The 26,849-nt window shown below is 41.8% G+C and overlaps 1 protein-coding gene across 48 annotated transcripts in view; it reads left to right on the forward strand.

Moving 5' to 3' along the window:
• Positions 1-26,849, forward strand: part of FHOD3 (formin homology 2 domain containing 3) — a 508,721-nt gene that overhangs the window by 40,194 nt on the left and 441,678 nt on the right. For all 48 annotated transcript variants that reach the window (XM_054243584.2, XM_035269718.3, XM_054243586.2 and 45 more), the window contains exon 2: positions 14,054-14,160. In XM_054243584.2, the coding sequence (XP_054099559.2) occupies positions 14,054-14,160 (107 nt within the window). The remainder of the gene's footprint in view (positions 1-14,053; positions 14,161-26,849) is intronic.

Consider the following 26,849-nt stretch of genomic DNA (forward strand, 5'->3'; position numbering starts at 1 on the left):
TCTGAAGGAAAACATCCAGAGCCTCCAAATGTTTTAATAAACATCCAATAAAGACTTATCTGATATATCCTGATATATCCAGAGACATGACCATGAACAAAAAAGACCACATAAACTTCTATGTGACCCAGATACCAGAAAGATCAGATATGATCTCTAAAACAATTGTGATAGACACATACTAGGCAATAGATTGAGATAAAGAATTTTAACAAAACAGAGTAGAGATATACAATATAAATAATCAAATGCAAATTTTAGAAATGAAAAATACAAAAATTAAGTATGGATAAATGGTTCAACAGAAAATTAGACACAGATGGAGGGAGAATTAATGATCTGGAATATAGGTCAGTAGAAGATATTAAGACCAATTTATGAAGAACAGAAAATGGAAAATGTAGAAAGGAACATAAGAAGCATATGAGTCATGGGTCTAAAATATATGTATTACAATAATAGAATGGGAAAAGAAGAAGAATGGACAGCAGCAATATTTGAAGAGGTAATGGCCAGTTTTCTAAAATCAACAAATGACATCAAACTGTAAGCGCTGCACATACTAGATAGGATAATTACAAGGTAATATGCATACAAGCACTTTATATTAAAACTTATGGGAATTAAAGGCAATGAAAATATTAAATGCAGCTAGAGAAAAATAGATTATCTTCAAAAGAGGTATATCAGACTTATCTGATATTTAAATATCTAGCTTACAAAATGATCTAAGCTAGAAAGCAATGGAATAATAGTTTTAGAATACTCCAAGAAAATAACTGCTAATCTAGCATTCTTTATCCAGCAGAACATCCTTCAAAGCGAAGGTGATATGACACTAAAAGCACAAAGAACAAGAGAAAATAAATAAATTGTACTTCATCAAAGTTAAAAACTTCTGTGCCTCATCAAGAACAAGGGCATCATCAAGAAAGTGAAAAACAATCCATGCAATAGGAGATTTTTGCAAATCACATATCAGATAGAAGACTTCTATTAGAATATATAAGAAGCTCTTACAACTGACGAATAACAACATCCAAACTATAGCAGTGGTCTTTTGTGACTAACTTCTTTCACTTAGCAAAATGTTTTATGAGCTTCATCTATGCTGTAGCATTTGTTGGTATTTTAATCCCTTTATTGATGAATAACATCTCACAGCATGGATATATCACATTTAATTTATCCATTCATCAGTTAATGGATGAACAACAAAGACAAATAACACAATTTGAAAATGGGCAAAGGATTTTAATATCTGTTTCTCCAGAAAAGATATACACATGCCCAATAAATACATGACAAGATGCTGAAAACCATTAGCCATCATGAAAATGCAAATCGAAACCATGAGATATCATTTCACATTTACTAGGATTGCCATAATTTAAAAAAAGGCAAATAACAACTAGTGTTGGTGAGATTATAGAGACACTGGAACCTTCAAACATTGCTCATGGGAATGTAAAATGATACAGTCACTTTGGAAGATGGTCTGACATTTTCTTAAAATGTTAATGACTCAGCAATTCTGCTCCTAGATACATACCCAAGAGAAAGGAAAGCATATGTCTACATAAAAACTTGTACACAGACAAATGTTATAGTAGTTTTATTCATAATAGCCAAAAAGTAGAAACAATCCAAATGTCCATTAACTGATGAATGGATAAATTAACTGTGATATATCCATGCTATGAGATGTTATTCATCAATAAAGGGATTGAAATACCAAAAAATACTACAGCATAAATGAAGCTCATAAAACATTTTGCTAAGTGAAAGAAGTCAGTCACAAAAGACCACTGCTATAGATTGGATGTTGTCCCCTCCAAATCTCATGTTGAAATTTCATCCCTAGTTTTGGGGGTGGATATCATGGGAGGTGTTTGGGTCATGAGAGCACATCCCTCTTGAACAGATTAATGCCCATGTTTTGGGGGGAGAGTGATTTCTTACCCATATTTTTTCCCATGCAAGAGCAGCTGTTAAAAAAGCCTGGCATCTCCGTCCCACCTCTCGGTTTCCTCTCTCGCCCTGTGATCTCTGCACATGCTGGCTTCCCTTTGCCTTTTGCCATGAGTAGAAGGAGCCTAAGGCTTTCACCAGATGCCCAGTCTTCCAGCTAGCAGGATTGTGAGCCAGATAATCCTTTTAAAATTATAAATGACCCAGTCCCAGGTATTTCTTTGTAACAACACAAAACAGACTAAGACCACCACATATTGTATGATTCGCTTACATGAAGTGTCTAGAATAGGCAAATCTGTAGAGACAGAAAGGAGATTAGTAGTTGTCAGGGGCTGGAAGGTGTATATGTGTGGGAATGAGGAGTGACTGCTAATAGGTTTGTGGTTTATTTTGGGGGTGATTGAGAGTGTTGTGAAATTCATTGTTGGTGATGGATATACAACTTTGTGAATATACTATGAGCTAGAGAATTATGCACTCGAAATAGGTGAATTATGTGGTATAAATTATATCTCAATAGAGTTGTTACCCCCAAAGTGGGGTAAAATAAAGATGCTTCTAGAAAACAGAAACTGAGCAGTTTTGTTGTCAGCAGCCTCTCACTAAATAAATACTAAGGAGAGATCTTCAGGCAAAAGGAAATTATTATATATAGAAGCACAGAAATGCAGGGAGGAATGAAGTACAATAAACAAGGTAAATATATGGGTAAATCTAAAGGAATATTGGCTGCCCAAAACAATACTACTTCATGGGATTTAAAATGTATTTCTCAGTATCTCAAAAAGTATAGCTGGCATAGTGGCACACACCTGTACTTCCAGCTACTCAGGAGACTGAGGCAGGAGGATTGCCTGAGCCCAGGAGTTTAAGACCAGCTTGAGCAATGTAGTGAGACCTTGTCTTAAAAAAAAAGAGAAACGGTATAAATCATATTGAAGTGGTCTAGTGCCTTTACATTGCCTGGGAAGTGATAGTAGTAATTTAGAGTAGTTTTTGCTGTATCAGGAAGGCACATTATCTATAGGATAAATTACTAAAAGGATTAATAAAAGAATGTGTACCTGGCAATAAATAGAATACTAGAAAGGAATATAGAAGAATAAAGAATAGTAGATTAAACCGAATATGGTAGGAAAAGAGGAAAAAGGAAACTAGAACTTGTAGATTAAATACTAAACATGCAGATTTGAACTCAAACGTCAGCAATCATTTTAAATTAACAGAACTTGATGATATATTTTTATTAAAAATTATCAGATTAGATTAAAAATCTATATTCTGCTTATAAGAGATATATCTTAAATATATAGGTACCAAATGCTGTAAGTAAAGGACTGAAAGAAGATTATGCATGCAACACGCTAACCAAAAGAAAGTGGCATGCCTGTGTTAATAACGAATGTACTCTTTAGGCAAGACATATTACTAGAGATAAGAAAGAAATCTCATAGTGCTAAAAGAGTCCACTAGGAAGTATTTGTCTGCACCTAGTAACTGAAATAAATCCAATATTGACAGAATGAAAAGGGAAAATAGAAAAATTCGCAGTTGTATGCCTCTGTACAACAAGCATGTAAAGATCAGTGAAGACAGATTTAAGCATCTAATTTAACAAACACTGCAGCTGTTAAAATACATTGTTTTTATGTATTAGGCCATAAAATAAGTCTCAAGAAATTTCAAAGAATTGAAATCATACAGAGTGTGTTTGTTTGATCACAGTGAAATTAAGCTAGAAATCTACAATAAAAGAAGCTACTAGAAAATTTCTAAATATCTGGAAATTATTTGCTATACCTTTAAATAATTGCAGAATCAAAGAAGAAATCCCAGTGAAATTTAGAAAATATTTTCAATTGAACATAATAAAAATATAGCATATCAGATGCTGTAGACTATAGCTAAAATTTACTTAGAGGAAAATGCTGGCCTTTTTCTTATTTATTTATTTATTGAGACAGCGTCTTGCTCTGTTGCCCAGGATAGAGTGCAGTGGCATGATCATAGCTCATTGTAATGTTGAACTTCTGGACTGAAGCGATTCTCCCACCTTCACCTTCTGAGTAGCTGGGACTACAGGTGTGCACCACCACACCCAGCTAAGTTTTAATATTTCTATTAGAGACGAGGTCTTGTGAAGATTATAACCTTAAATGCACATAATTGAAAAGAAGAAAGTCTGAAAATCTTAAGATTTTAGAGGTTAGGAAAAAAAATACAATGTGTCGAACACAAAAAATGTAGAAGAAAATAATAAAGTGAGCTAGAAAACAAACTTACAGAGGAAAAGCAATATAATTGACAGTTCTTTAAAAACACATTAATAAAGAACTCCTCCAAAATCATTAGAGAAATAATTCAGACAGCACAGTTAGCAATATCAGGAATTTAAAAAGGGAATACCACTATCAATTCTCAAGACACATGAAGTTAGCAGTTATCTGCAGGGAGGCCAATGCACTTGTGGGATTTCAACTGCCATATTTTTATTCATGCCCAGTGCCCTGAATCTATTTCTTTATTCACCATTCATCTCCACTGGTTTTAGACATACCATGTTAAAAGCAAATCCCAAATTTTTCTGGGTACAGTGGTTCATGCAAGTAATACCAGCACTTTGGGAGGCTGAGGAAGGAGGATTGCCTGAGCCCAGGAGTTCAAGACCAGCCTGGGCAACATGGTGAGACTCCATTTATACAAAAAGTTAAAACATTAGCCAGGCATGGTGGCACACACCTATGGCCCCAGCTACTTAGGGGGCTGAGGCAGGAGGGTCACTTGAGCCCTGGAGGTCAAGGATGTATTGAGCCATGTTCATACCACTGCACTCCAACCTAGGTGACAGAGTGAGACCCTGCCTCAAAACAAAAAACAAAACTGAAAAACCAAAAACCAAATCCTCATTTTATCCGATTTTCCTGCCCCCAAACAGCTATTGGTCCAGTGTTTGCCATGTTAATGCAAATGGTAAATGGTGCCACCACTTGTTAATTTGCTCAAGTAAGAAACTCAAGATTTTGCCTCTCTATGTTGGATACCACAACATCCAATCACTCAGTCCTCTGACTTTTCCTTTCTCCCTTTCATGCCCTCCTTCCCTGTACCACTCCTCTCCATTTCCTTCTTTCCATTTCCACTGGATCCACCATTGTCCAAGCCACGTTCAAATTGCCCCTGATCCTGGTGGTGACTTCTTCATTTGTCTTCCTTCGTCCATCCCCACACTGCAAAGCTGGTCCTGCACACATCTGCTCACAGCCATTCCATTTTATGGCTTCTTGTTGCCCTAGAATCAAGTCTAGTCTACTTTGGCCAGCGAGGCTCCCCCTCCATGGCCCGTGGCCTGCCTCCCTTCAGTGCCTTAACACTTTGTGACAGGGCATTTGCATCCAGTGTTTCAGTCCCTGCATCCCGTATCCCTTCCTAAAGAAAACAAAAACAGAAACAATACAGGCAACTAACTCATTGTGCGCCTCACTTCCTGAACTCCCACCAGCTGTTGGGTGATGAGTCCTGTCCACAGCCCCGAGTGCTCCCTAGGGCCTGGTCTGTCTTGCCCAGGGCTGTCTGTCTCTCCAGGATACAGTGTGGTGTGTGGCATGGAGAAGAACAGGAGAGAACTGTTAATCTGAATGAGTGAACAAACCAGGAATAATAATACTGAAGCATAGTGTTGATACGATTTTCAACTTGAATAAAGTGAAACGGAAAATGGCAAAAGGTGCCTATAGACTTATGTAAAAAATATATTCCAGCTTTTTAAGGGAAAGCTTAATGTATTTTTGGCTATGTAATGGTAGCAAAAATTTTTTAAATAATTGAAATATTTACCTATTTACCAGACTATCACTTTCTCTGAATTTGAGCTCTGAATGGGAGAAACCTGGCCTTTGTCTTTCTTGCAGAATTTGACAGAGGCTCTTGTCTTTGGTTGGTGAGCTGGGCTCTTTTGTTGACTTAAATAGAAATCTGGGGCATATTTGAAAACTGCCTAAGTCAGTTTTAAGACATTGCTTCTCTTGCTCGGTGGCCACAAAGAATATAACTTAGTAAATGTTTCTGAGAAAGTAAAGTCCAACCACTTTCAAAGTAAATACATTCATGTTATTTCATAACCCATATATGCTGGATAGTCAAAAATATCCCTGTACTTCATCCTAAAACATTTATTTAAGTATGTGATGTGCTCATTTAGAAAAGGCCAAATGGGCTGCTAAAAACATAAGTTTAAAAATGATTTGTCGGGGTTAGCCAGCAGGAACTGCTTTCTTCTGGTATCATGTGAATTGATTTCATGTAGTCTTTCTCTTAAGAAAATTGACCAAGCCTTACTTGTATTTTAAAAAATATGTAAATGTAATTACAGTTTTTTATGTGAAATGCATTATACGTACAAAGGAATAACATGTGAGGTGTATGTATAGTTTGAAGGTTAATGAAATGAATACCACGTTCTCACTATCACCTTAGGAAATAGCAGAGGACAACCCCAGAGTGTGTGTGCCGTGTATCTTGTCCCTTTGCAATGGTTGTTATGGATTATGGGGGAATCATAGTCTGTAAAACCTAGAATGACTGAGCCAAGTTTTGTGTTGGTTTTATTAAGACTTGTGAAAGGGACATGTGGCACTGCCTGTTGGAAAGCTCTCTTTCTTAACATTTTTTGCTTGTCCTTTAAGTCCAGTTTCTTGTCTCTGCTCCATTTAGAAGGAACCACAAAATCCAAGGAATCGGCAAGCTTCATGGCTGCCTAGCAATAAAAGTAGCATTTGAGGGGGAAACAGGCGTAGCTATATTGCAACTGACCAAATGGAACATGCTGACCAATTCTGGGCTGCTCTTAGAGCTGTATGTGCCTGAAGTGGGGCACTCAGGGGAGAGAGATGGGGCCCACAGCAACTTCATTTATGAGCCAGGAGTGGGGCTGGCTTTGTGGGCATGTGACTGATATAGTCAGAAGGCCCCGTGCTTGAGGTTGCTATTTTGAAATTCTTCCAAATTTTATCTTTCAATTTGCATTTTGAAAGTGAAGTTCCATGGGTCCCTGGAGCATGCTCTGGGGGTTTGAGGCTTCCTGCGGTCTTGCCTCCTGCTGTCTCCTCCTGTCCCTGGGAGGGTCCTTGGCTGACTGCTCCCACACTTCCCAGTGCTCCAGGCTCTGCTTGGGCTCCCCTTCCTTGCTTTTACCCAGCCAGTGCTACTGTCCTCTGCCCCAAGCAGGACTTTGGACTCAGGTAAGGTCAGGATTAGGTATATTCTTTCTCTGTGGCACCTCAGGGCTGGGCAGGTCGTGACCACAGCTGCCTTGAGCCTGCAGTGTTGTGGTGCATTCAGTGGGCAACTTGAAGGGGGCAGACCTTTCACCCACCACCCATCCAGGTGCAGAGCACGTGGAGTGTGAATGTTGCTCTCCTTGTCTGCTGTGGGTTGGGGTGGCAAGCTCATGGGAAGAGGAGGGTGACAAAGTCAGAACCCTAAAATTGCTCTTGAGCCTATGTGTCAACTGGAAAGTTCTGGTTTGGGCCAGTTTGGCCAATTTCTGCTGGGCTGTCTCATGTGCCTGTCACGTATGTCATCTGGAGGCTTGACCATCCAGGTTGTCCTCATGTGACATGTGGCAGTTGGCAGGCTGTGAGTGGGGGTGGTAGGGGAAGCCAGGCCCAAGTCTTTCATCCTCCAGTGGGTAACCCTGGCATCTTTAGGTGGGGACAGAGCTCCAAGAGCTGTAAGAGCCCCAGTGAGCAGGTGCCTTCCAGGTCTCTGCCAGGTCACACATGACACTGTTCTGTTGGCCAAAGCAAGACACAGGCCACCCAGATTCCAGAAGTAGAGGAAGAATCTGCCTCTTGAGGGAAGTTGCTGGAAAATCACATTGGGAGGATGTGGATGCAGGGATGGAGGAACTGATGAAGTGCCGTAAGCACTTGTACTTTCCTTTAGGTTTACTTTCTTCTTTTAAAGATCAGAATATATCCCAGCACTTTGGAAGGCCGAAGTGGGTGGATCATGAGGTCAAGAGATCGAGACCATCCTGGTCAACATGGTGAAACCCCATCTCTACTAAAAATACAAAAAATTAGCTGGGCATGGTGGCACACGCCTGTAATCCCAGCTACTCGGGAGGCTGAGGCAGGAGAATTGCCTGAACTCAGGAGGCGGAGGTTACGGTGAGCCGAGATTGCGCCATTGCACTCCAGCCTGGGTAACAAGAGCGAAACTCTGTCTCAAAAAAAAAAAAAAGATCAGAATATGTTTTCCTACTTCTGAACTATAACCAAAACTGGTTTAAAGAGTAGTCCTAGTGTATATATTTATAGAACGGTTTGTGCAAATCTATTTCAGGATTACACATAACTTTTATTGCCTGGGCTATGGATCACTGCAGACCTGCTGCCAAAACCTAGATAATCATTAAGCTACCCCAGTAACATGCTACTTCTATGTTTCAAGAGAATGAGATTCTGCTTTATTGGTGTGTTTTAACCCAGGCAGAGTGGCACAAAATCCTGGATATTCAAAAGGACACTTATTGTGGATCTGAGTCTGGCTGCCAGCCTCCCACCAGAATCCTGGCCACAGGTTTACAGCCCTAACTGTGTGAGCCTGCAACCCAATCTGAAGTCTTCTAGCTGCACTGCTGTCACTGCCCCTAAATTTACTTAATCACCACACTTCTATAATAGCCCTGTAATGTTATCTTTCCCCATGGCTCCTGGCTTTGTCTTATGTCCTGAAGTGCCTGGCAATGTCCTGGCCACCAAACCTAGAGCCAAGAAAGGACTGCAGGGGACATGCTGCCAGGGGATCAGGGTTGACACGAAAATCATGAGAGTCAGGAAATTCCAGGTCCCTTAAGTCATTTGGGAAGATATTTGACAGGAAAGGCCAAGGAACGAGATCAGGTTGCCTCCGTGTAAGTCAGAACTGAGATTCCTCAGCAGGGACTGGTCTGGCTGGGAGGTGTCTGAGTTGTACACTCTGTAGGGGAAGTTTTGATGTATCTGTCTAAATCTTTATAATAACCAGATTGGAATTAATCACCACTCACTGTCTATTCCTATTGTTTTTGAATTCTTTGGAAAGTTTGTAACTGTTACTTAGTTATCACTGACAAGATTGAGGAATTCATTTAGTGTACCTATGAATTTGCTTATGAAAATGATAGCTAAACATGACCCCATCCCCACGTATTTAGGAACTTTTGCTGTTTTTGATGTGTCAGTCCAGCCAAGAAGCACTGTATTCTTCCCCCTTGGCTCATATGATGGTTTAAATATTAATCTCCTGTGTCTTGGGTGTAATGATGGAGTGGGGCTTGTGTAGTGGAGTGGCTCGGGTGGTGTGTGTTGACTCGTTTGCTGTCTTCACAGCCCTCATGTTGTTAGGATCCTCTTTGCACATACTTGTCCTGTCTCCCTAAGGGCAGCCCCTCTTCCCATAGCTGCACTGTGAGGACTCCACATGAGGTTACTGAGAGATTAACAGATGCAAATTCTTCTCTTTTTCAGTTGAGGGACTCACTAGCACAAATGGGATGGGCTTGCCCACCCATTCATTAGGGGATCAGGGTTGTGGCATCTGGCTTAGGAGGTAATGACACCATCTAATCCTGGAGATGGGACTCGGGCAGTTCTATGGAGGATGCTTAGGTCTCTGCTAATGACAGCAGAAAAAATGTAACTGAGGATGAATGTCCACCCATCTTGACAGTTGATTTAGATGGTGTTTTATTCTCTTCTGTGTTTGATTTGTGTGTTATACTTACTCAATGAAACTATCTGTTTGAGGGAAGGAAGTGATTATGTGTTCCTTGGTGCCCTGCCTGTGCCTGACATATAATTTTGTTAAAATTGAACTGTGGAAATGGTAGTAGTTAATGCTGCCCAGAATGTGAGAAGAGGAATGGCAAGAACAGGCCATTGTGCTAAGGTTTGAGGATTCTGTTGTTGGAGGCTGGGGAGATTATGGGGCTTCCTGTTACAATCTGGGGCCGGTGTGACATACTTTAAGGCAAATACCTGGCAGGCCAGGGTGAGTGTCCAGGAAGGTGAGATATTTGTCTTGGGCTACCAGGAATAAAATCTGAAGATGTGAGATGGAAATGACATGCAAAATAGCCCAGACGGGGCTATATCTGCTGGCCACCAGTACATCCCTACTTCCTCCCAGCGTAAGAAGAAGACCACAGAGCTTACGCAGGGCTGGTGGAGACTGATAAGCCTAGGCAAGAGTCTCTCAGTCTTTTCATCTCTGCTATCTTCATTTTAGGTACCTCAACTGAATGGCCAGGAGCAGTATGTGCTGGTGCTGGCCTGGGTGACCTGCAAGACTGATTGTGAAATTCTCAGGAATTTTGTGAGCTGCTTGTCAAACATAGCTATTACTAAAAATTAAATTGGCTAGGCACAATGGTTCACACCCATAGTCTTAACACTGGGGCGGTAGGACTGCTTGAGGCTGGGAGTTCAAGACCAGTGTCTGAGCTATAGGGATAGCCCTATAAAAAAGAAATAAAAATAATAAATAAAACTAAAAGAAATTTAAAATATGTGAGAATTATAGAAACTCACAATTGAGCAGATTATATTAAAAACAAAGGTTATAGACATTTGCAGTGTATCACTTTCTAATTATTTTACTCAGTTCTGCTACCTCTGTTCTCCAGGTAACTTAGATCTTACAGATCTGTGTGGTAGAAATGGTATATACTGGTGAACTGCTGCACACCTCTTTCTAACCCCATGCTCAGTGACTGCGCATTGGTGGCTTGGCACAGGCTCTGGTGGGAGTATTTATGCCACGTTCATGTGCGTGCTTGGCTTCTCTCCCGACAGCACTTCTTCTTGCTCTTGGTTCTCTCCCTCTGGTCAAGTGCGGACCACAGACTCAGAATGACTCAGATCTCCTTGAGGAGAAGCAGAAACTCTTTATCCCAATGCTTCTCTAGGCTCATATGTTTCCGGGGGTTGAGGAAAAGCACATTGTGGTGGCTTAAAGAGCTTTCATCATCACATCTTTCAGTCTGTTGACTTTATGTGGGATTAAAAATAAGCAAAAGTGTTGATACTATCAGCTGAATACACTAAATCAGATTTCTTAGTTAATAACAGCAGTAGAAATTAAAGCAAGAATGAACTGCCAGTGATTACAACCAGACGCATGGTCCACTGTACATGTTAACAGGTCCAGTTTCCACTGGAATTTTCCACCCAGGATGGTAAAGTCTGATTTCAGTCCTGCCTGCTGCTTCCATAGAGTAGGGGAGGCAGCTCCTGCGTGTTTCCCCAAAACCCTGGGCATACCTTTGACACTACGGTACAGAGAGTTTGGCTAGTTTGTATTAAATGCCTTCTCAAATCAGATGATACATCTATAAGGTGCTGCTAAAGAATGCTGAAATTCCCCAGCAAGCCTTTAGTAATTATGAGGTACAGTCTGCTATTACAGAAATAAAAGAAGCGAATCAAATAGGATTAACCCCTTCAAATGACTGAACTAGGTATTTCTCACAAGTAATAAAGAAGAAATCTCTTTCATTCTGTTGCAGATAACCGGAAATAAGGAACTGCAGGGTCTCTAACAAGAATTAACAGCCTGTTATAGCTGCTGCTTCTAAACAATATGACAGTTTGCATTTCTCTTGTTGAGGATAATACCAAAACTTTTATATCAAAACAAAAACGAATTCCTTATTTGAAATCTCACTTATAGCAGATTATCAAGCATTCATCTAGATGTTTTAAAGTAACTACATATTCGTCTCCACTTTTCCCCAAGCTGTCGTTTTGGAATGACAGCCTAACTCAATGAGAAGATGAATTGAGTCACTCTTATAGCTCAGGAAATCAGGCATGATTGTATAAGTTTAGATTTCCTCATAATATTAATCTCAATCTCCTTTGGTAAAATTATTTTCCTCTGTTTTTAAGTGTAATCATTCTAGACATAATGTAATGCTAACTGCTACCTGTAGTGAACTTAAAACCTTAATGAGTTAGCACATTAAGGCTCATTTCTTGATCTTGTCAGAGTCCAGGATAGGTCAGTGGGTCTGGACAGCAAAGTGCTCTCTTCCATGCAGTGACTCAGGAACTCAAGCTCCTTGTATTTGGGGCTCTGCTGTTTTCTAGGTTTCAAAGTCTCCTCTGGCTCCTCTGCATCTGGCCATAGACAAGACAAGAAAGGTGGACAGCTGTGCAGAGGTGTTATGGCTAAGCCTGTTGGGGGCCTTCTTCACTTCATCCATATTCTGTTGGTCAATACTCAGTTATGCAGCCAGAGCCCAACTAAAAGGCAAGCCTGTGTGCCTGGGAAGGAAAGGGAATGGCGGTGGCAAACGCATGGCATTTCCTTGGTCACACCAGAATACTCAGGTGATACAAGCTGCATTTTGCACCATGACAAATTTTCAAGTTCTTTGTGGGTCTTGGGCTGTAGAGAGGGTGCAGAGTGTAGAGGTTGAGACCATGTCCTCAAATCAAACTGCTGGTATCCAAATTCCAGTTCTACCATTTACTAGATGGTGAATCGGGTAAGTAACTTAGCCTCTCTCTGTGCCTCAGAGTCCTCAAATGTAAAATGAAGAAAATAGTAGAACGTATAGAGTTTGTGAGAGAATTAATTGACTTCCCGTGTACAAATGTTTAGAACAGTGCCCAGAACATAATGAACAGCATGTAAGTATTTGCTAAATAACATTTTTGTCTGGATGTGGTTGCTCACACTTGTAATCCTAGCACTTTGGAAGGCTGAGGCAGGAGGATCGCCTGAGGTCAGGAGTTCAAGACCAGACTGGTCAACATGGCAAAACCCCATCTCTTCTAAAAATAAGTAACAAAATTAGCTGGGTGTGATGGTGGGTCTTGTAATCTCAGCTACTTAGGAGGCTGAGGCAGAAGAATTGCTTGAATTCGAGAGGTGGAGGTTGCAGTAAGCTGAGATCATGCCACTCCATCCCAGTCTGGGTGACAGAGCCAGACTCTGTCCCCCCCCGGTAAAAAAATGAAAATAAAAAATTTTAAAAATGAGATCAGTGTGTGTGCTGGTAGTCCCAGCTACTTGGGAGACTGAGGCAGGAGAATCACTTGAACCCAGGAAGTGGAGGCTGCTGTGAGCCAAGATGAAGCCACTGCACTCCAGCCTGGGTGACAGAGCGAGACTCTCTCTCTCAAAAAAAAAAAAAAAAAAAAAATTCCAGGTACGGTGGCTCACACCTGTAATTCCAACACTTTGGGGGGCTGAGGCGGGTGGATCATGAGGTCAAGAGATCGAGACCATCCTGGCCAACATGGTGAAACCCCATCTCTATTAAAAATATAAAAATTAGCTGGGCATGGTGGCATGCGCCTGTAGTCCCAGCTACTCAGGAGGCTGAGGCAGGAGAATTGCTTGAACCTGGGAGGCGGAGGTTGCAGTGAGCCGAGGTCTCGCCACTGCATTCCAGCCTGGCTACTGGTGATGGAACGAGACTCTGTCTCAAAAAAAAAAAAAAGATTAGTAACAAAGAGACCTAATTTCTTGTGTATTATGTTGTAATTTGGGTATATTGCCACTCAGTTGGAGGATGTTTCAGTTCAATTGTAAAAATACTTTATTGAGCACCATTATTTGTAATGTGCAGAATATGACCATAGGATCTGAATAAGCAGGCTTCTCACTGAATCAAAGGAAATAGCATATTTTCCCACCAAATTTGCCTTTTAAGCTCTGTGACTCAATCCATGGTCACATCAACATTGTGATCTTGATTTCCACTCTTGAAATGCCAGGTCTCATCTGGGCCCCTGAGGATGGAAAAAGGTTCTGGTGTGGCCCAGTGCCCAAAGAGCTCCTTCAGTGGCCAGGGCGCAGAGGGTGCTGTCAGTACCACTCTGTTAAGAGATGCCTCATCCATCCACTTGGCATGCAGATTGTTCCCAGTCTATTTGCACTAACACACTACCTCTTCAAGTTACGATCCACATTTCAGGATATTGCTTGATCTTACAGAACACATGAGGGCAACAAGATGTGATTTCTCCACATGTAGTCCGCATCTGAGGAGCAGGTTGGGCATAACGGGCTCTCTCTCTTGCAGCTGGACGACTGCACTCTGCAGCTCTCTCACAATGGCGCCTACCTGGACTTGGAGGCCACCCTGGCAGAGCAGCGGGATGAGCTGGAAGGCTTCCAGGATGACGCTGGGTAAGAGCAACTGTTGACCCTGCTGACGGGTTCCCACCTGCTAGGAAATGGGGGTACATTGAGGCCTTAAAATATTTAAAAGGAACTACCATGGCTTTGACCTTCTCTTAATTCTCAATCACAGATGAGGGAGATGTAAGTGACTCATCAGTGGTGACTGCAGACCCATTTCCATTTTGAGCAACTTTTCTTGATGGGTGCTTGGGAGTAGTCTTTCCTAGGAACATTTCTGATAATCAAGAAGATGGTATTTATATTCTAAGTTATTTTAAATTAGATATCACAATTAAATAGATATTTTCCAGCTGGGTGTGGTGGTTCACACCTGTAGTCCCAGCTACTCGGAAGGCTGAGGTGGTAGGATCGCTTGAGTCTGGGAGGTTAAGGCTGCAGTGAGTCATGATTGTGCCACTGCACTCCAGCTTGAGTAACAGGGCAAGAACTTGTCTCTAAAAATTAATAAATAAATGGATACTTTCCAGATTGTAGTGAATTCACAACTATTTTAGACATTGTATTCAATGATAATCTACTGGATATTTTCTTAGCAGATGCTCTAGTAGATAGTCTTATACGGTGTCATCTTTTAAACTCATTACTGTGGAAAAAATAATTATTAATTATGTTAACTAATGTCAACGTACTTTTTGCCTGTACCTAGAATTGCTTAATACTTTTGCTGAATAAACAAATACTCTGAGTCTGAGTAAAGCAATACACATATAAAAAAATCAGAGATGTGCACATAAAGCAAAACCTCTCTGGGAATATACCCATATAAGCAGCCATTCTTATATTTATTAGATTACTGAAATAGCCCTGATGAGACCCCACCTTTCTCTTTCTTATTTTTATTTTTTATTTTTTTTGAGACAGGGTGTTATTCCAGTTGCCCAGGCTGGGGTGCAGTGGTGTAATCTCGGCTCACTGCAGCCTCTTGAGTAGCTGGGATTACAGACATGTGCCACCATGCCCAGCGCGCTTGCATGAGCTCTCTCTCTCTATAAATTATATATATAATTAATAAAGTTTTATATATATGTAAAATTTATAAAACAAATTTATAAAATTTTATACATATAAAATTTTATATGTAAAATTTTACATATAAATTTACTTTATAAATTTATAAAATTTTATACATATAAAATTTATAAAATAAATTTATAAAATGTTATATGTATAAAATTTATATTCAAAAAATTATATAATATATATAAAATTTATAAATTTGAGACTCCATCTCAAAAAATTATATAATATATATAAAATTTATAAATTTTATATATAATATATAATTTTTTGAGATGGAGTCTTACTCTGTCACCCAGGCTGGAGTGCAGTGTGGCATGATCTTGGCTCACTATAACCTATACCTCCTGGGTTCCAGCCATTCTCCAGCCTCAACCTCCCAAGTAGCTGGGACTACAGGTGCACACCACTACACCCAGCTAATTTTTGTATTTTTTAGTAGAGACGGGGTTTTGTCATGTTGCCCAGGCTGGTCTTGAACTCCTGAACTCAAGCAATTCACCCTCAGACTCCCTAAGTGCTCCTTTAGGCTGTGAGTCACCATGCCCAGCCTACTTCTTACCCATCTTAAACCAAGTATATCTCTGATTTCATCACCCCCCTCTTTAGGAAACTTAAGAGCTTCCTTGATACTTTCCAAATAATGCTCAACTACCTTAATCTTTTGTCCAAGAGCCCCCCAAAATTGTTCCAAACTACCTTGCCCAAGTTAAAAATATGGTCCACTGAATACTATCTGGGAGTACTCACTTTTCATGAATAGCTAGCTCAGTGAATGGCGAAAAATTGGAACCTTCTTAGTGTTAGTTTCATGTAGCTATTTGACTTTAGTATGTACTGATGGCTTCCCGGGTTTCCCCTGTTTTAACACCCTTCACGATCTATTGTCATTGATTGTGCTGCTAGTTGTCCCTTTTCTCTGCTGCTAACACTTCACTAGGTCAGAACCATGCTTGTGTGAATGTCCAGTACTTGGCATTTTCTCAGCATATTTTATGTGCTTAGGGAATACAGGTGAATGGCGCAGTGCCAGATGGATTCCTGAATAGTATGACCATGTGCACCAAGAAGACCAAGGTCCTTGTTGGGATTCAGCAAGGTGCTCTGAGGATAACCTTCTTATCTCCAGAGTGGTAGTAAGGGGCACACCAATAGTATGTGAGAAAGGATCTTGGAAACCACTATAGGCTGTGCATATAGGAAGGGTATCTTAAGTCACACCAGATTCTACTCATTGCTATATTTAAAATTAACACTACTAGGCTGATAGACTTGGGGAAATTCCCTTGCAATAGTTTTTACCAAGTATTTGACAGTGCCATCCTTTCATATAAGATGTCAGAATGCTGGCTAGATGATAGTCTAATTGGATGACTTCAAGGCTCATTGATCAAACAGACCCCCCAGAGTGTTATGAGTAGATCATTGTCAGCTTGAGAAATATCTCTAGTGGTGTTATGCTTGATGACCTTGTCCTGTTTCTTTTTTCTTGTTTCTTATGAAAACTTGAATGATTTGGAGATGCAGCCAAAAAAGAACATTTTGGCAGCTATGCCAGGTACTATATTAGGCTACCTGTTCACAGGATCTTTAGTAGTTAATTATCATAATAGTTGTGTAATTGGATTTTATTGTCTCAGTTTTTCATTTGAGATAACCAAGGGTCAGGAGTTAAATTACATGTCCAGGGTGGCAAAGCCAAGTTTGAACACAGGTGTGACCAATTCCCAAGACTATGCTCTTCTGCCATTCCAGGGGGTTCTGGGCAAAGGTACTTTAGGTTCTGTGCAGCAAGTACATTTGCACTTTTGGTGGCATGAGGTTGGTTGTTGTGAGGACAGTTGGTTCTGTTCTAAAACACTGTCTCCAGTTGAAACAGCTTTGCTGTCATCATTCATCACTGACACTACAGTTCGCCCTGGTAACACCTGCCTCCAGATGCTGACAGTTCCTCCACAGCTGCTCCTAAAAGCCAGGGCATCCTGCTGTAAGCTCCCCAGAGTAGATCCTGGTGCTTGTATTCTCCCTTTCTTCCCTTCTGAATCATTGCTTGGCCATCAGTCCATCCAATAGGTAGAGGTTGGATCCCGTTTCTGTACTCTAGTCACTATGGTTGCTGGGAGAATGAATTATGAAAGTTGAGAAAATGGGACTCAAGACTTGGGAAACTGCAAACAGAGGAAGGTAGCTACACATTTAAAATATTTTTAGAAAAATTAAAAATTTTAATTTTTTTTGTTGGGGTCTTGCTTTGTCACCCAGGCTGGAGTGCAACGGTACAATCATAGCTCACTGCAGCTTCCACACCCAGGCTCAAATGATTCTCCTGCTCTGGCTAATTTTTGTATTTTTTGTAGTGTAGCTACATGTTTGACAAGTGTGCCCCCAAAGCACCCCAGAGTGAGACTTTGTATCTTTGAAATAGATCTTTTAGGTCCTCTCCTAGATGTGTGGCATTTGACAAAGTCTGTGTGCCTCCCATGAGTGGGAGTTACCATACAATGACTTCCCAGTTAAGATTTGCTCTTTGGAGGTATGAAAATGGCAAATAGAATACCATTTTTTTTCTCTTGATTTCTTTGTGTCAATTAGAGCAAAATGTCTGCTACTATTACGATCACCTAATGAAGATGTATGAGTCTGTGAAAACTGTGGTGTTTTTCATACCGAGCGTTCTGCCTGAGTTTCCTTGCTGGAGGAGTTTGTTTCTTTGTTCTCATCTATTACCCTGCACTTTTATGCCAAGACTAAAAATTAACTCGTTGTTTAGAATTATCACTCAGGCTCTAGCTATTCAGAGAAGAGGAGAAAGACCTTCAAAAGTAGAAGGACAAAGTAATTATTATGTTAACAAAATAGAGCCAGGTTTGTTTATCGCCTTCCAAGGCCGGGGAAATCAGCAAGCATGACTTGGTGCAGCAGACAAAGAAGTTGCAGCCTCCAGTTTATTCTTCCTGATGCTGTCATTGTGTGGCCTGGGGCAAGCCACTTTACCTCTGATAGAAGTTTATAAAACCAGGACACTTGTGACCAGGCGAAATGGCTCACGCCTGTAATCTCAGCACTTTGGGAGGCCGAGGCAGGTAGATCACGAGGTCAGGAGTTCAAGACAAGCCTGACTGATATGGTGAAACCCCATTTCTACTAAAAATACAAAACTTAGCTGGGCATGGTGTTGGGCACCTGTAGTCCCAGCTACTTGGGAGGCTGAAGAATTGCTTGAACCCAGGAGGCAGAGGTTGCAGTGAGCCAAGATCGCGCCATTGCACTCTAGCCTGGGTGACAGAGTGAGACTCTGTCTCAAAAAAAAAAAAAAAAAAAAAATGAGGACATTGTAACATTTATTTACAGAATAAGGAAAATATGATCCAATCCCAGTTTTCTTCCTCTGTGATCAGGGGTCCTGATGGGGTCTCTGGCACCCGAGGAAAGCAGTGTTACATAATGGTTAAGGACATAGGCTTTACAGTTAGTCTCATGGCTGTTTGATGATGGGGATGTAACTTCTCCTCTCTGAACCTCAGTTTCCTTATAATTGGGGGCAATATTATCATAATACTGCTGCTTTGGGTTGTTTTGAGGTAAAATATGATAATATATCTAAAACCTTAACTAGTTCCTTACACATAATACACACTCAAAACTGTTAGCCCCTGTTATAACGATAGTCCGATCGTGGGAAGATGAAACACTGAAATGGGAACCACTGGAATTTATAGGATTCCATGCAGGTCAGGTGCCCTGAGATCTCGACTTTTAGTTAAGAGACTTCGATGAAAGTTTGCTGACAGGGCTGAGCTGGCCAGAACCCCACTTGCCTTTTGCTACCCTCAATGTCTCTGAAAGGAAACCAGTGCCAGCCCAGGTCCACAGGGCACTGTCATGGAGAAGGTGGGCTTTTAGGCAAGGCCAGGGGGAGATAGTGGCTTTGGGTATTTGGAAGGTGCAGCAGGTGGGAGTATGGCTTGAGCCAAGAGTGGACCTGAGAAGCACAATGTTTCAGGGACATCGTGAGGTTGAGTGTGGTAGCTGGACATGGCATACACATTCACAGGTGCTCCTAACTTCAGGTAACTTGGGGCGTTCACCTTTTCCTTGGCATGCCTCCCTTCAGGCCTGTGCCACAGGGTTGGCTCTGAAAGTAGCTGCTCTTACTTGCTGTGTGATGCTGTTCATTTTCTCTCATCTGCCAAGGGGGCTGGTAGTCCTCCCACTCTGGGCCCATGTGTCTGTGTGAGGCTGGTGGCTTAGAAATCACAGCTGGATGTGCATCTGGGAAAGGGTGAGAAGGGCCATATGAAGGCCCATCTGCCAGGGTACCTGGGTCCCACCAGCTTTGTGATTGACCTGCTTAGGGGAACCTGGGGGGTTTGAGACTGGCTCTGCTTTAATTCTTGGACACCTGACTTCTCAGCCTGCATATCATGGGCTCTGAGGCCCATGAACTTCTGAGGTTTCTGTACAGTTTGTGGTTTTGTGAGATTTTGGTGGGGAAGTATTTCAAAGCCTTCGTCAGATTCTCAAAGAGGTCTTTGCATCTCAAAACATGAGGTTTGAAGGAACAGAAGCAGTTTCTTCTTCTTATGATATAAAAGTTAACCTCACCTATTCACACATTTGTCCACCTTTTCTCTTCATCTTAGACTGGAGGAATGGGAACTCACTGAATAGACAACATAAGTCTAAAAGTCAACTGAACCTGAAAAACCAAACTGAAACAAGCAACCAACAAAACCCCTAAGTTAAGAGAGAGATTCTGGGGAGGGTGTGGAAGAGAAGAAAGGTAGACAGACTTTCCCTGATTTTTTTTTCCTCTTAAGGCAGTTATCCTGAACAGAGGGTGCAGGTGTGTTGGCTGAGGCCTTGTGGCTAATCAGTGACAGGTTAGAAGGAGCTCCTGTCTTCATATTGCTGTGCAAGGCTCAAAGTGCAGACCATCAAGTTCTGCCCCTGCTTTTAGTGGGGGAGAAAGCTGGCCTTTCAAACCAAAGGAGCCATTAGGGGTGAGTTCAGCTGGGTTGAGTGGGTAGCCCAAAGCTCCCGTACACCAGTTCCAGGTGCCAGAACTGCTGAAGTCTAGGTTCTGGCTTCAGAAGGTTTGGAGTGGGGTTCAGAATCTCACTTCAAAAAAAAAAAAAAAAAAAAAAGCCATCCAGACCGGCCATGGTGGCTCACACCTGTAATCCCAGCACTTTGGGATGCCAAGGTGGGTGGATCACTTGAGGTCAGGAGTTTGAGACCAACCTGGCCAACATGGCAAAAACCCATCCCTACTAAAAATACAAAAAATTAGCCAGGTGTGGTGGCACGTGCCTGTAGTCCCAGCTACTCAGGAGGCTGAGACAGGTGAATCGCTTTAACCTGGGTGGTGGAGGTTGTAGTGAGCCAGGATTGCACCACTCTACTCCAGCCTGGGTGACAGAGCAAGACTCCGTCTCAAAAAAAAAAAAAAAAAAAAAGCTGTTCAGGTGGTTGGGTGTTTGTTTGGGAACCTGCAGCATAGGTTCTCAGTCTTGGAGAATATTGCCACCCCATTGAGGAACTTTAAAATCCTTCTTGCCACTCCCAGACTTAGGCCCATGAAATCAGAACTCAGTGGGAGGGGTGAGCCCAGGCAGAGGTGATTTTCAAAGCTCCCAGGTGATTTCAGTGTGCTGTCAAAGTTGAGAACCACTGAATGAGGAAGACACATTCCTGAGAAGTCTTCAGTGAGTCAGAGGAGATTGAAGTAACTCCCATGCTGAATGGACACTGGAATCAAAGATTCTAAATGCCTTTAAATGCTGGGATGTATGATGAGCAAAGATAACATCAGGTAGGTGTGTGGGTTGGAGTCAGACAGAAGAAAAATGACCTGCAAAGAGAGCCCTCACAGAACTCCTTAAGTGATGAGGGGCTTTGGGAGGGGGTGAGTGGGAAGAACTTGGAGTAGGAGACCTTGGTCAGATGTAACCCCGTGTGGGGACAAGCAGGGAGTGCCCTATGAACCTAAACCAGGTAGCAGAGGAAGGTGAATGTATTGGGGTCTCACCCAGGATTGGGGAGGTAGGGGACTGGGAATTTGGAGCCATGGTGCCAGCTGGTGTAGAGGGGGACAGGAGAATGGAATGGACACGTGGCATTAGGGGAATAGTGCACAGAATGGTTAGGGAAATAGATGGTAGAGTGGAGGCAATTTTGAAAAGGGGAGGAGGGGTTTATACCTGTTAGCCTGAGGTTATAGCAAGCCACACACAGGCCAGTGTGGGGTGGCTAGTGAGAAATGTTGCCCAGGCACCCTGGTAAGAAGGCTGGAGGACTGGAGAGGCTGGGGGTCTTCCCATGGAGGGAGCTATGGAGTCTGGAGGTCTTGTCCCAGAGGGTCAGCCATAGGATGCAGGTGAGGAGAGGACCAGGCCCTGGCTGCAGAGACTAGAAAGTTAGCAATCACCCAGGTGGCAGTACACGGAGCCAATGAAACCATAACCCGGGTGTTGTACATCAGTAAGAGACTCAGGTTTAGCCACATGTGACAACCCAAATAGTGGCTTAAAATTTTTATGACTATATTTTTATCATGGAAAAAAAGTGGATATGAAGACAATGAAAAAACAAGCCACAGAAAATATTTGAAAAACATAATGATTATGTATCTAAATGGTGGAGTACATGTATCTAAAATATTCAAAGTACTCTTAAAACTTAATAAGAAAACAACCTGATGAAAAAATGGGCAAAAGATCTGAGGAGATACATCACTGAAGAAGATATTCAGATCTTAAGCATATGGAAAGATATCCAACACTGCATGGCAATATAATGTCAAATGTAAATTAAAAAAAATGAGATACCACTTAGAATGGCTAAAATAAAAAACACTGTTATCACCAAATGTTGGCAAAGATGTGGAGCAACAGGAACTCTCATTCATTGCTGGTGGGAATGCAAAATGACACAGCCACTTTGGAAGACAGCCTGGTAGTTTCTTACAAAGCTAAACATAGGTTTACCATACAATTTGGCAATCCTGCTTCTGGGTATTTACCCAAATGAGTCGAAAATGTATGTCCATGCAAAAGCCTGCACACATTTTTGCAGCAGCTTTATTCATAATTGCCAAAATTTAAGGAAGATGTCCTTCTGTAGATGAATGGATGAACCATAGTATTCATCTATACCATGAAGTATTTTTTATTTAGCAATAAAAATAAATGAGCTATCAAGCTAGAAAAGACATGGGGGAACCTTAAATGCACACTGTGAAGTCAAACCCAGTCTGAAAAAGCTACATAATGTGAGTCCAACTATATGACATCCCAAGAAAGGCAAAAGCTGTGGAGACTGAAAAGATCCTGTTGCCAGGAGTGGGAGCTGATGTTGGGAGTTGGATAGGGAGGGATGAATAGGTGAAGCACAGGGGATTGTTAGGGTAGTGTCACCACACTATATGTTAGTGTAATGTTGGATCCAGAACGTTATGTATTTGTGAAAACCCATAGAACTGTTCAACATAGCGAATTATAAAGTAAAACTATGGACTTGTTAATAATGTGTCAATGTCAGTTAGTCTATTGTAACAAATGTAACCACACTAATGAAAGATGTTGATAGAAACAGGTGGGTGGGGAGGGGCAGTGTGGATATATGGAAACTTTCTGTTTTCTATGAAATTTTTCTATACAACTAAAGCCACTCTAAGAAAATCAGTGGATAATTATACAGTTTCAAGGACAGTATGTTGAATCCATGATACTCTTAAGAACCTGGGCTTGTTTTATCTTTATGTCCTACCATCCTTAGGATCTGGATTTTTGTCTTTCATGCTCCGTCATAGTTAAAATGCAGCTGCCCCACACCCCTGTCATATCGAGACAGAGAGTCATGTATTGGTTAGGATGCAATTTTCTCTGTTGCAACCAAGAAAACCCCAAATATGGCAGTTTAAATAAAAGTTTTTTTCTTGTATAAGATTCCAAATATAGGCAGTCCTCTTTGGAACTGTAAAATAGCTACAGCATCCTCAGAACAAGGATTCCATCTCTGGGACCAGGTGGCTGCTTCCACTCTTACTGTCTCATCTTCATCCCAGCCCCTAGAAAGAAGGAAAGGGACGGAGGGAGGGCATGCCCATTCTGTGTGCACTTAGCTTCACTCACGTGACTTTGGTCAGAGGCTCATGGGTGCAGTATGAATTGTGGGCTGTATTCAGCTAACCTTTTCCTGCTATTGCTGTGAATATTAGCTGACAGCTATGGTCCCTGCCTTAGGTGAGAAGAATGAAGAGCAGTGTTGGTGCTGACTGGGTTTGCCCCTTTTAAAGAGCTTTCCAGAAACCCCACCAGCAACTTACACCTATAAGTTCACTGATGAGAACTGTGCCACAGTGTAGAGTTGCACATTGTGGAATGTACATTGTCACTCCAAACACAATTGTATTCCCATTATAAGGCAGAAAGGGAAATGGGTACTAAGGGGTAACCAGCAGTGTCTGCCTCTGCAAGGAGAGAGGACATTTCAAGGAATGGGCAGTTGAGGACACTGTGCCACAAAGGCAAGTTGTGAGAGGTGCAAGGCAAGGCTGGGAGCGGTGAGCAGATTTTGGATGTCCTGAAGCGGGAGGAAGCAGAAGGGTGGTGGGGTAGAGGCTGACAAGTAGAGACTGCGGCTTGAGAAGGAAGGCAGTGGGATTTCTCAGGAGCTAAAATCTGTGAACAGCTTCAACAAGGGCCCTGTATGGGGTATGTGAGGGTGAAAGACAAGTGAAGGAGCTAATCGAGATGTCAAGAACCTCATACCAGACACAAAAATTAACTAAAAACAGACCATAGTCCTAAATATAAGAGCCAACACAATGAAACTCCAGAGGAAAACAGGAGCAAGTCCATGGCTGAGTTAGGAAGAGTCATGGCTCTTGCCACATGGGCTTTCCATGTCTTAGATATGACAATGAAAGCAGAAGTGACAATAGAAAAAAATAGTTTGGACTTCATCAAAATTAAAACTTTTTGCTCCCTCAAAAGACATAATTGATAAAGTGAAAACACAAGCTGCAGAACATTTGACAAACACAGAAAATGTTTGTAAATCATATATCCGATATCTGATGACCTTGAAGACATTAGGCTATGTGAAAGAAGCCAGAAAGAAAAGGTGACATACTGTTGAATTTCATTTGTATGCAATGCCCAGAGAAGATACGTCTGTAGAGAGAGAGTAGATTGGTGGTTGCCTCTTGCTGAGTATGGGGACAGGGAGTGATTGCAGATGGGTCTGAGGGTTTTGGGTTTTTTTTTTGCATTGATGAGAAAGTTACAAAAATTAGATTGTAATTACTGTATAACTCTATGAAGATACTAGTAATCAGTAAATTATATCCATAAAACGGGTGAGTTTTATGGCACCTAAATTATACCTCATTAAAGGTTACAAGAAACATGCCAGGGAATGACTGTGGAAGATGAACACTGAGCTGGTGATGGGCTGGGCTGGGTGTGGGGAGAAGTTTCAGCTTCTGTGGTGAGAGGACATTCGCTGAGTGGCAGTGAACTGAGAAAGCTGATTCCATCTGTCTCATGTCCTGTTGAAGCAAAGATGCGAGGGAAACAGGAAGATGAGAGAACAAGACTGGACTCTCTGAGAAGGTGTCTAGGGAGGTGACCTGCTAGACCTCTGTACCACTCAGTAAAATAATGTAAGCACTTGTTCTTACAGTCACAGAGGGCTTTATATGTTAACTCTTGTAAAAAGGTTCCCGTGAGGCACAGGTTCAGAACAGAAACACACACAGGTTTCTGTGAGTCTTAGTTGGTTAAACCAGGCTTTTTCCAAGACCACTGATATTATTGTAACAGAAGCCTGTGTATTCTGAGAAGGCAGGACGTTTCAGAAAGTTCTTTTAGCGGTAGTACCATTGTGTCCCTGGTGCGTGTGCCTCGATTGAGGTTTCCTTGAGTTACTCATCTATTTTAGATAGTCCCTTTGGCACTTTGGGTAGCTGGCCTTGGTTGTGAGCAGCCCATTGGTTGTGCTGCCTGCTTTGCTGTCCAGAAGCTGGTGATGTTTCCCTGGCAGTGGCTGTGCTGATACGAAAGGAATCTGAGTCTCCCTGGAGAGATTAAGGTCAAGCTGAGCTGCCTTGCCTTCTGGGTCACTGGATTCTGGGTACTTGGTGCATTCCACTTCATCTTTCTAAAAAACACAGACTCAAAAGGAGTGGCAACTGCAAAACTAATTCAGAATGCTGATATCAGGGAGAGAAGGATGGCTAAGGTGCTTACGGTGAATACACACTGACAGCCTCTCACTGATTTTTATCTTTGGAATGTGGAATCTCTAGGAAGACAGATATCAAAGTTTTATTAGTTAGGGTTCTCCAGAGACACAGAACCAAGAGGATATCTGAGATGGTTTGGCTCTGTGTCCCCAGCCAAACCTCGTCTCAAATGGTAATCTCCACATGTGGAGGGAGGGATCTGGTGGGAGGTGATTGAATCATGGGGGCAGTTTCCCCCATGCTGTTCTCATGATAGTGAGTGAATTCTCATGAGATCTGATGCCTTAAAAGTGTTTGGCAGTTTCCCCTCCTGCTTTCTTTCTGGCCACCTTGTGAAGAACGTGCTTCTTTTCCTTTCCCTTCCACCATGATTGTAAATTTCTTGAGGCCTTCCCAGCCATGTGGAACTGTGAGTCAATTAAACCTCTTTCCTTATAAATTAGCCAGTCTCAGGCAGTTCTTTAGAGAAGTGTGAAAATAGACCAATGCACTATCTATCTGTCTGTCTGTCTATCATCTATCAATCTATCTAGAGAGATTTATTTTTGAGACACTGGCTCATGCAATTGTGGGGACTAGTAAATCTGAAATCTTCAGGACAGGCTAGCAGGCTGGAAATGCAGGTAGGGGTTCTGTATTCCTGTTCTAAAGCTCCATATACTTTGTGCATCTCACAGAATACATCTTATATGTATGTAGGGGTTCAGAAAAGAATAATAGTCTAAAGATATAGATCACGAGAGGTTGTCAGTGTGAATTCACTGTAAGTACCTTAGCATCCTTTATCCATGATATTGATACCAGCGAAATGAGGGAGTGAATGAGAGGAGAACACATTTGGGGGGCAGCTCTGTAGAGGTGTTAGGGCCACTGACTTTAGGGTCACACTGCCTGGGTTGAGTCTGAGCTCTGTTACTTTCTAGCTATATGACTTCATCTCCATTGCTTAACTTTTCTGGGCCTTGATTTCCTTATCTTTGGAATGACAATAATGTTATCTACCTGTATTTTTCCATTTTCACACTGCTACAAAGACATACCTGAGACTGGGTAATTTTTAAAGAAAAGAGGTTTAATTGACTCACAGTTCTGCATGGCTGGGGAGGCCTCAGGAAACTTACAATCATGGCACAAGGTGAAGGAGAAGGAAAGGCACATCTTACATAGTGGCAGGTGAGAGTGGGTGAGAAAGCAAAGTGGGAAGAGCCCCTTATAAAATCATCAGATCTTGTGAGAACTCACTCACTATCACAAGAACAGCATGGAGGAAACCACCCCCCTGATCCAATCATTTCCCAACAGGTCCCTCCCTCACACCTGGGGATTACAAGTCAAGATAAGATTTGGGTGGGGACACAAAGTCTAACTATATCACTACCTCATAGAAATTTTGTGAAGACTAAAT

Source organism: Callithrix jacchus, chromosome 13 (genome assembly GCF_049354715.1).
Source record: "Callithrix jacchus isolate 240 chromosome 13, calJac240_pri, whole genome shotgun sequence".
Taxonomy (NCBI): Eukaryota; Metazoa; Chordata; class Mammalia; order Primates; family Cebidae; genus Callithrix; species Callithrix jacchus.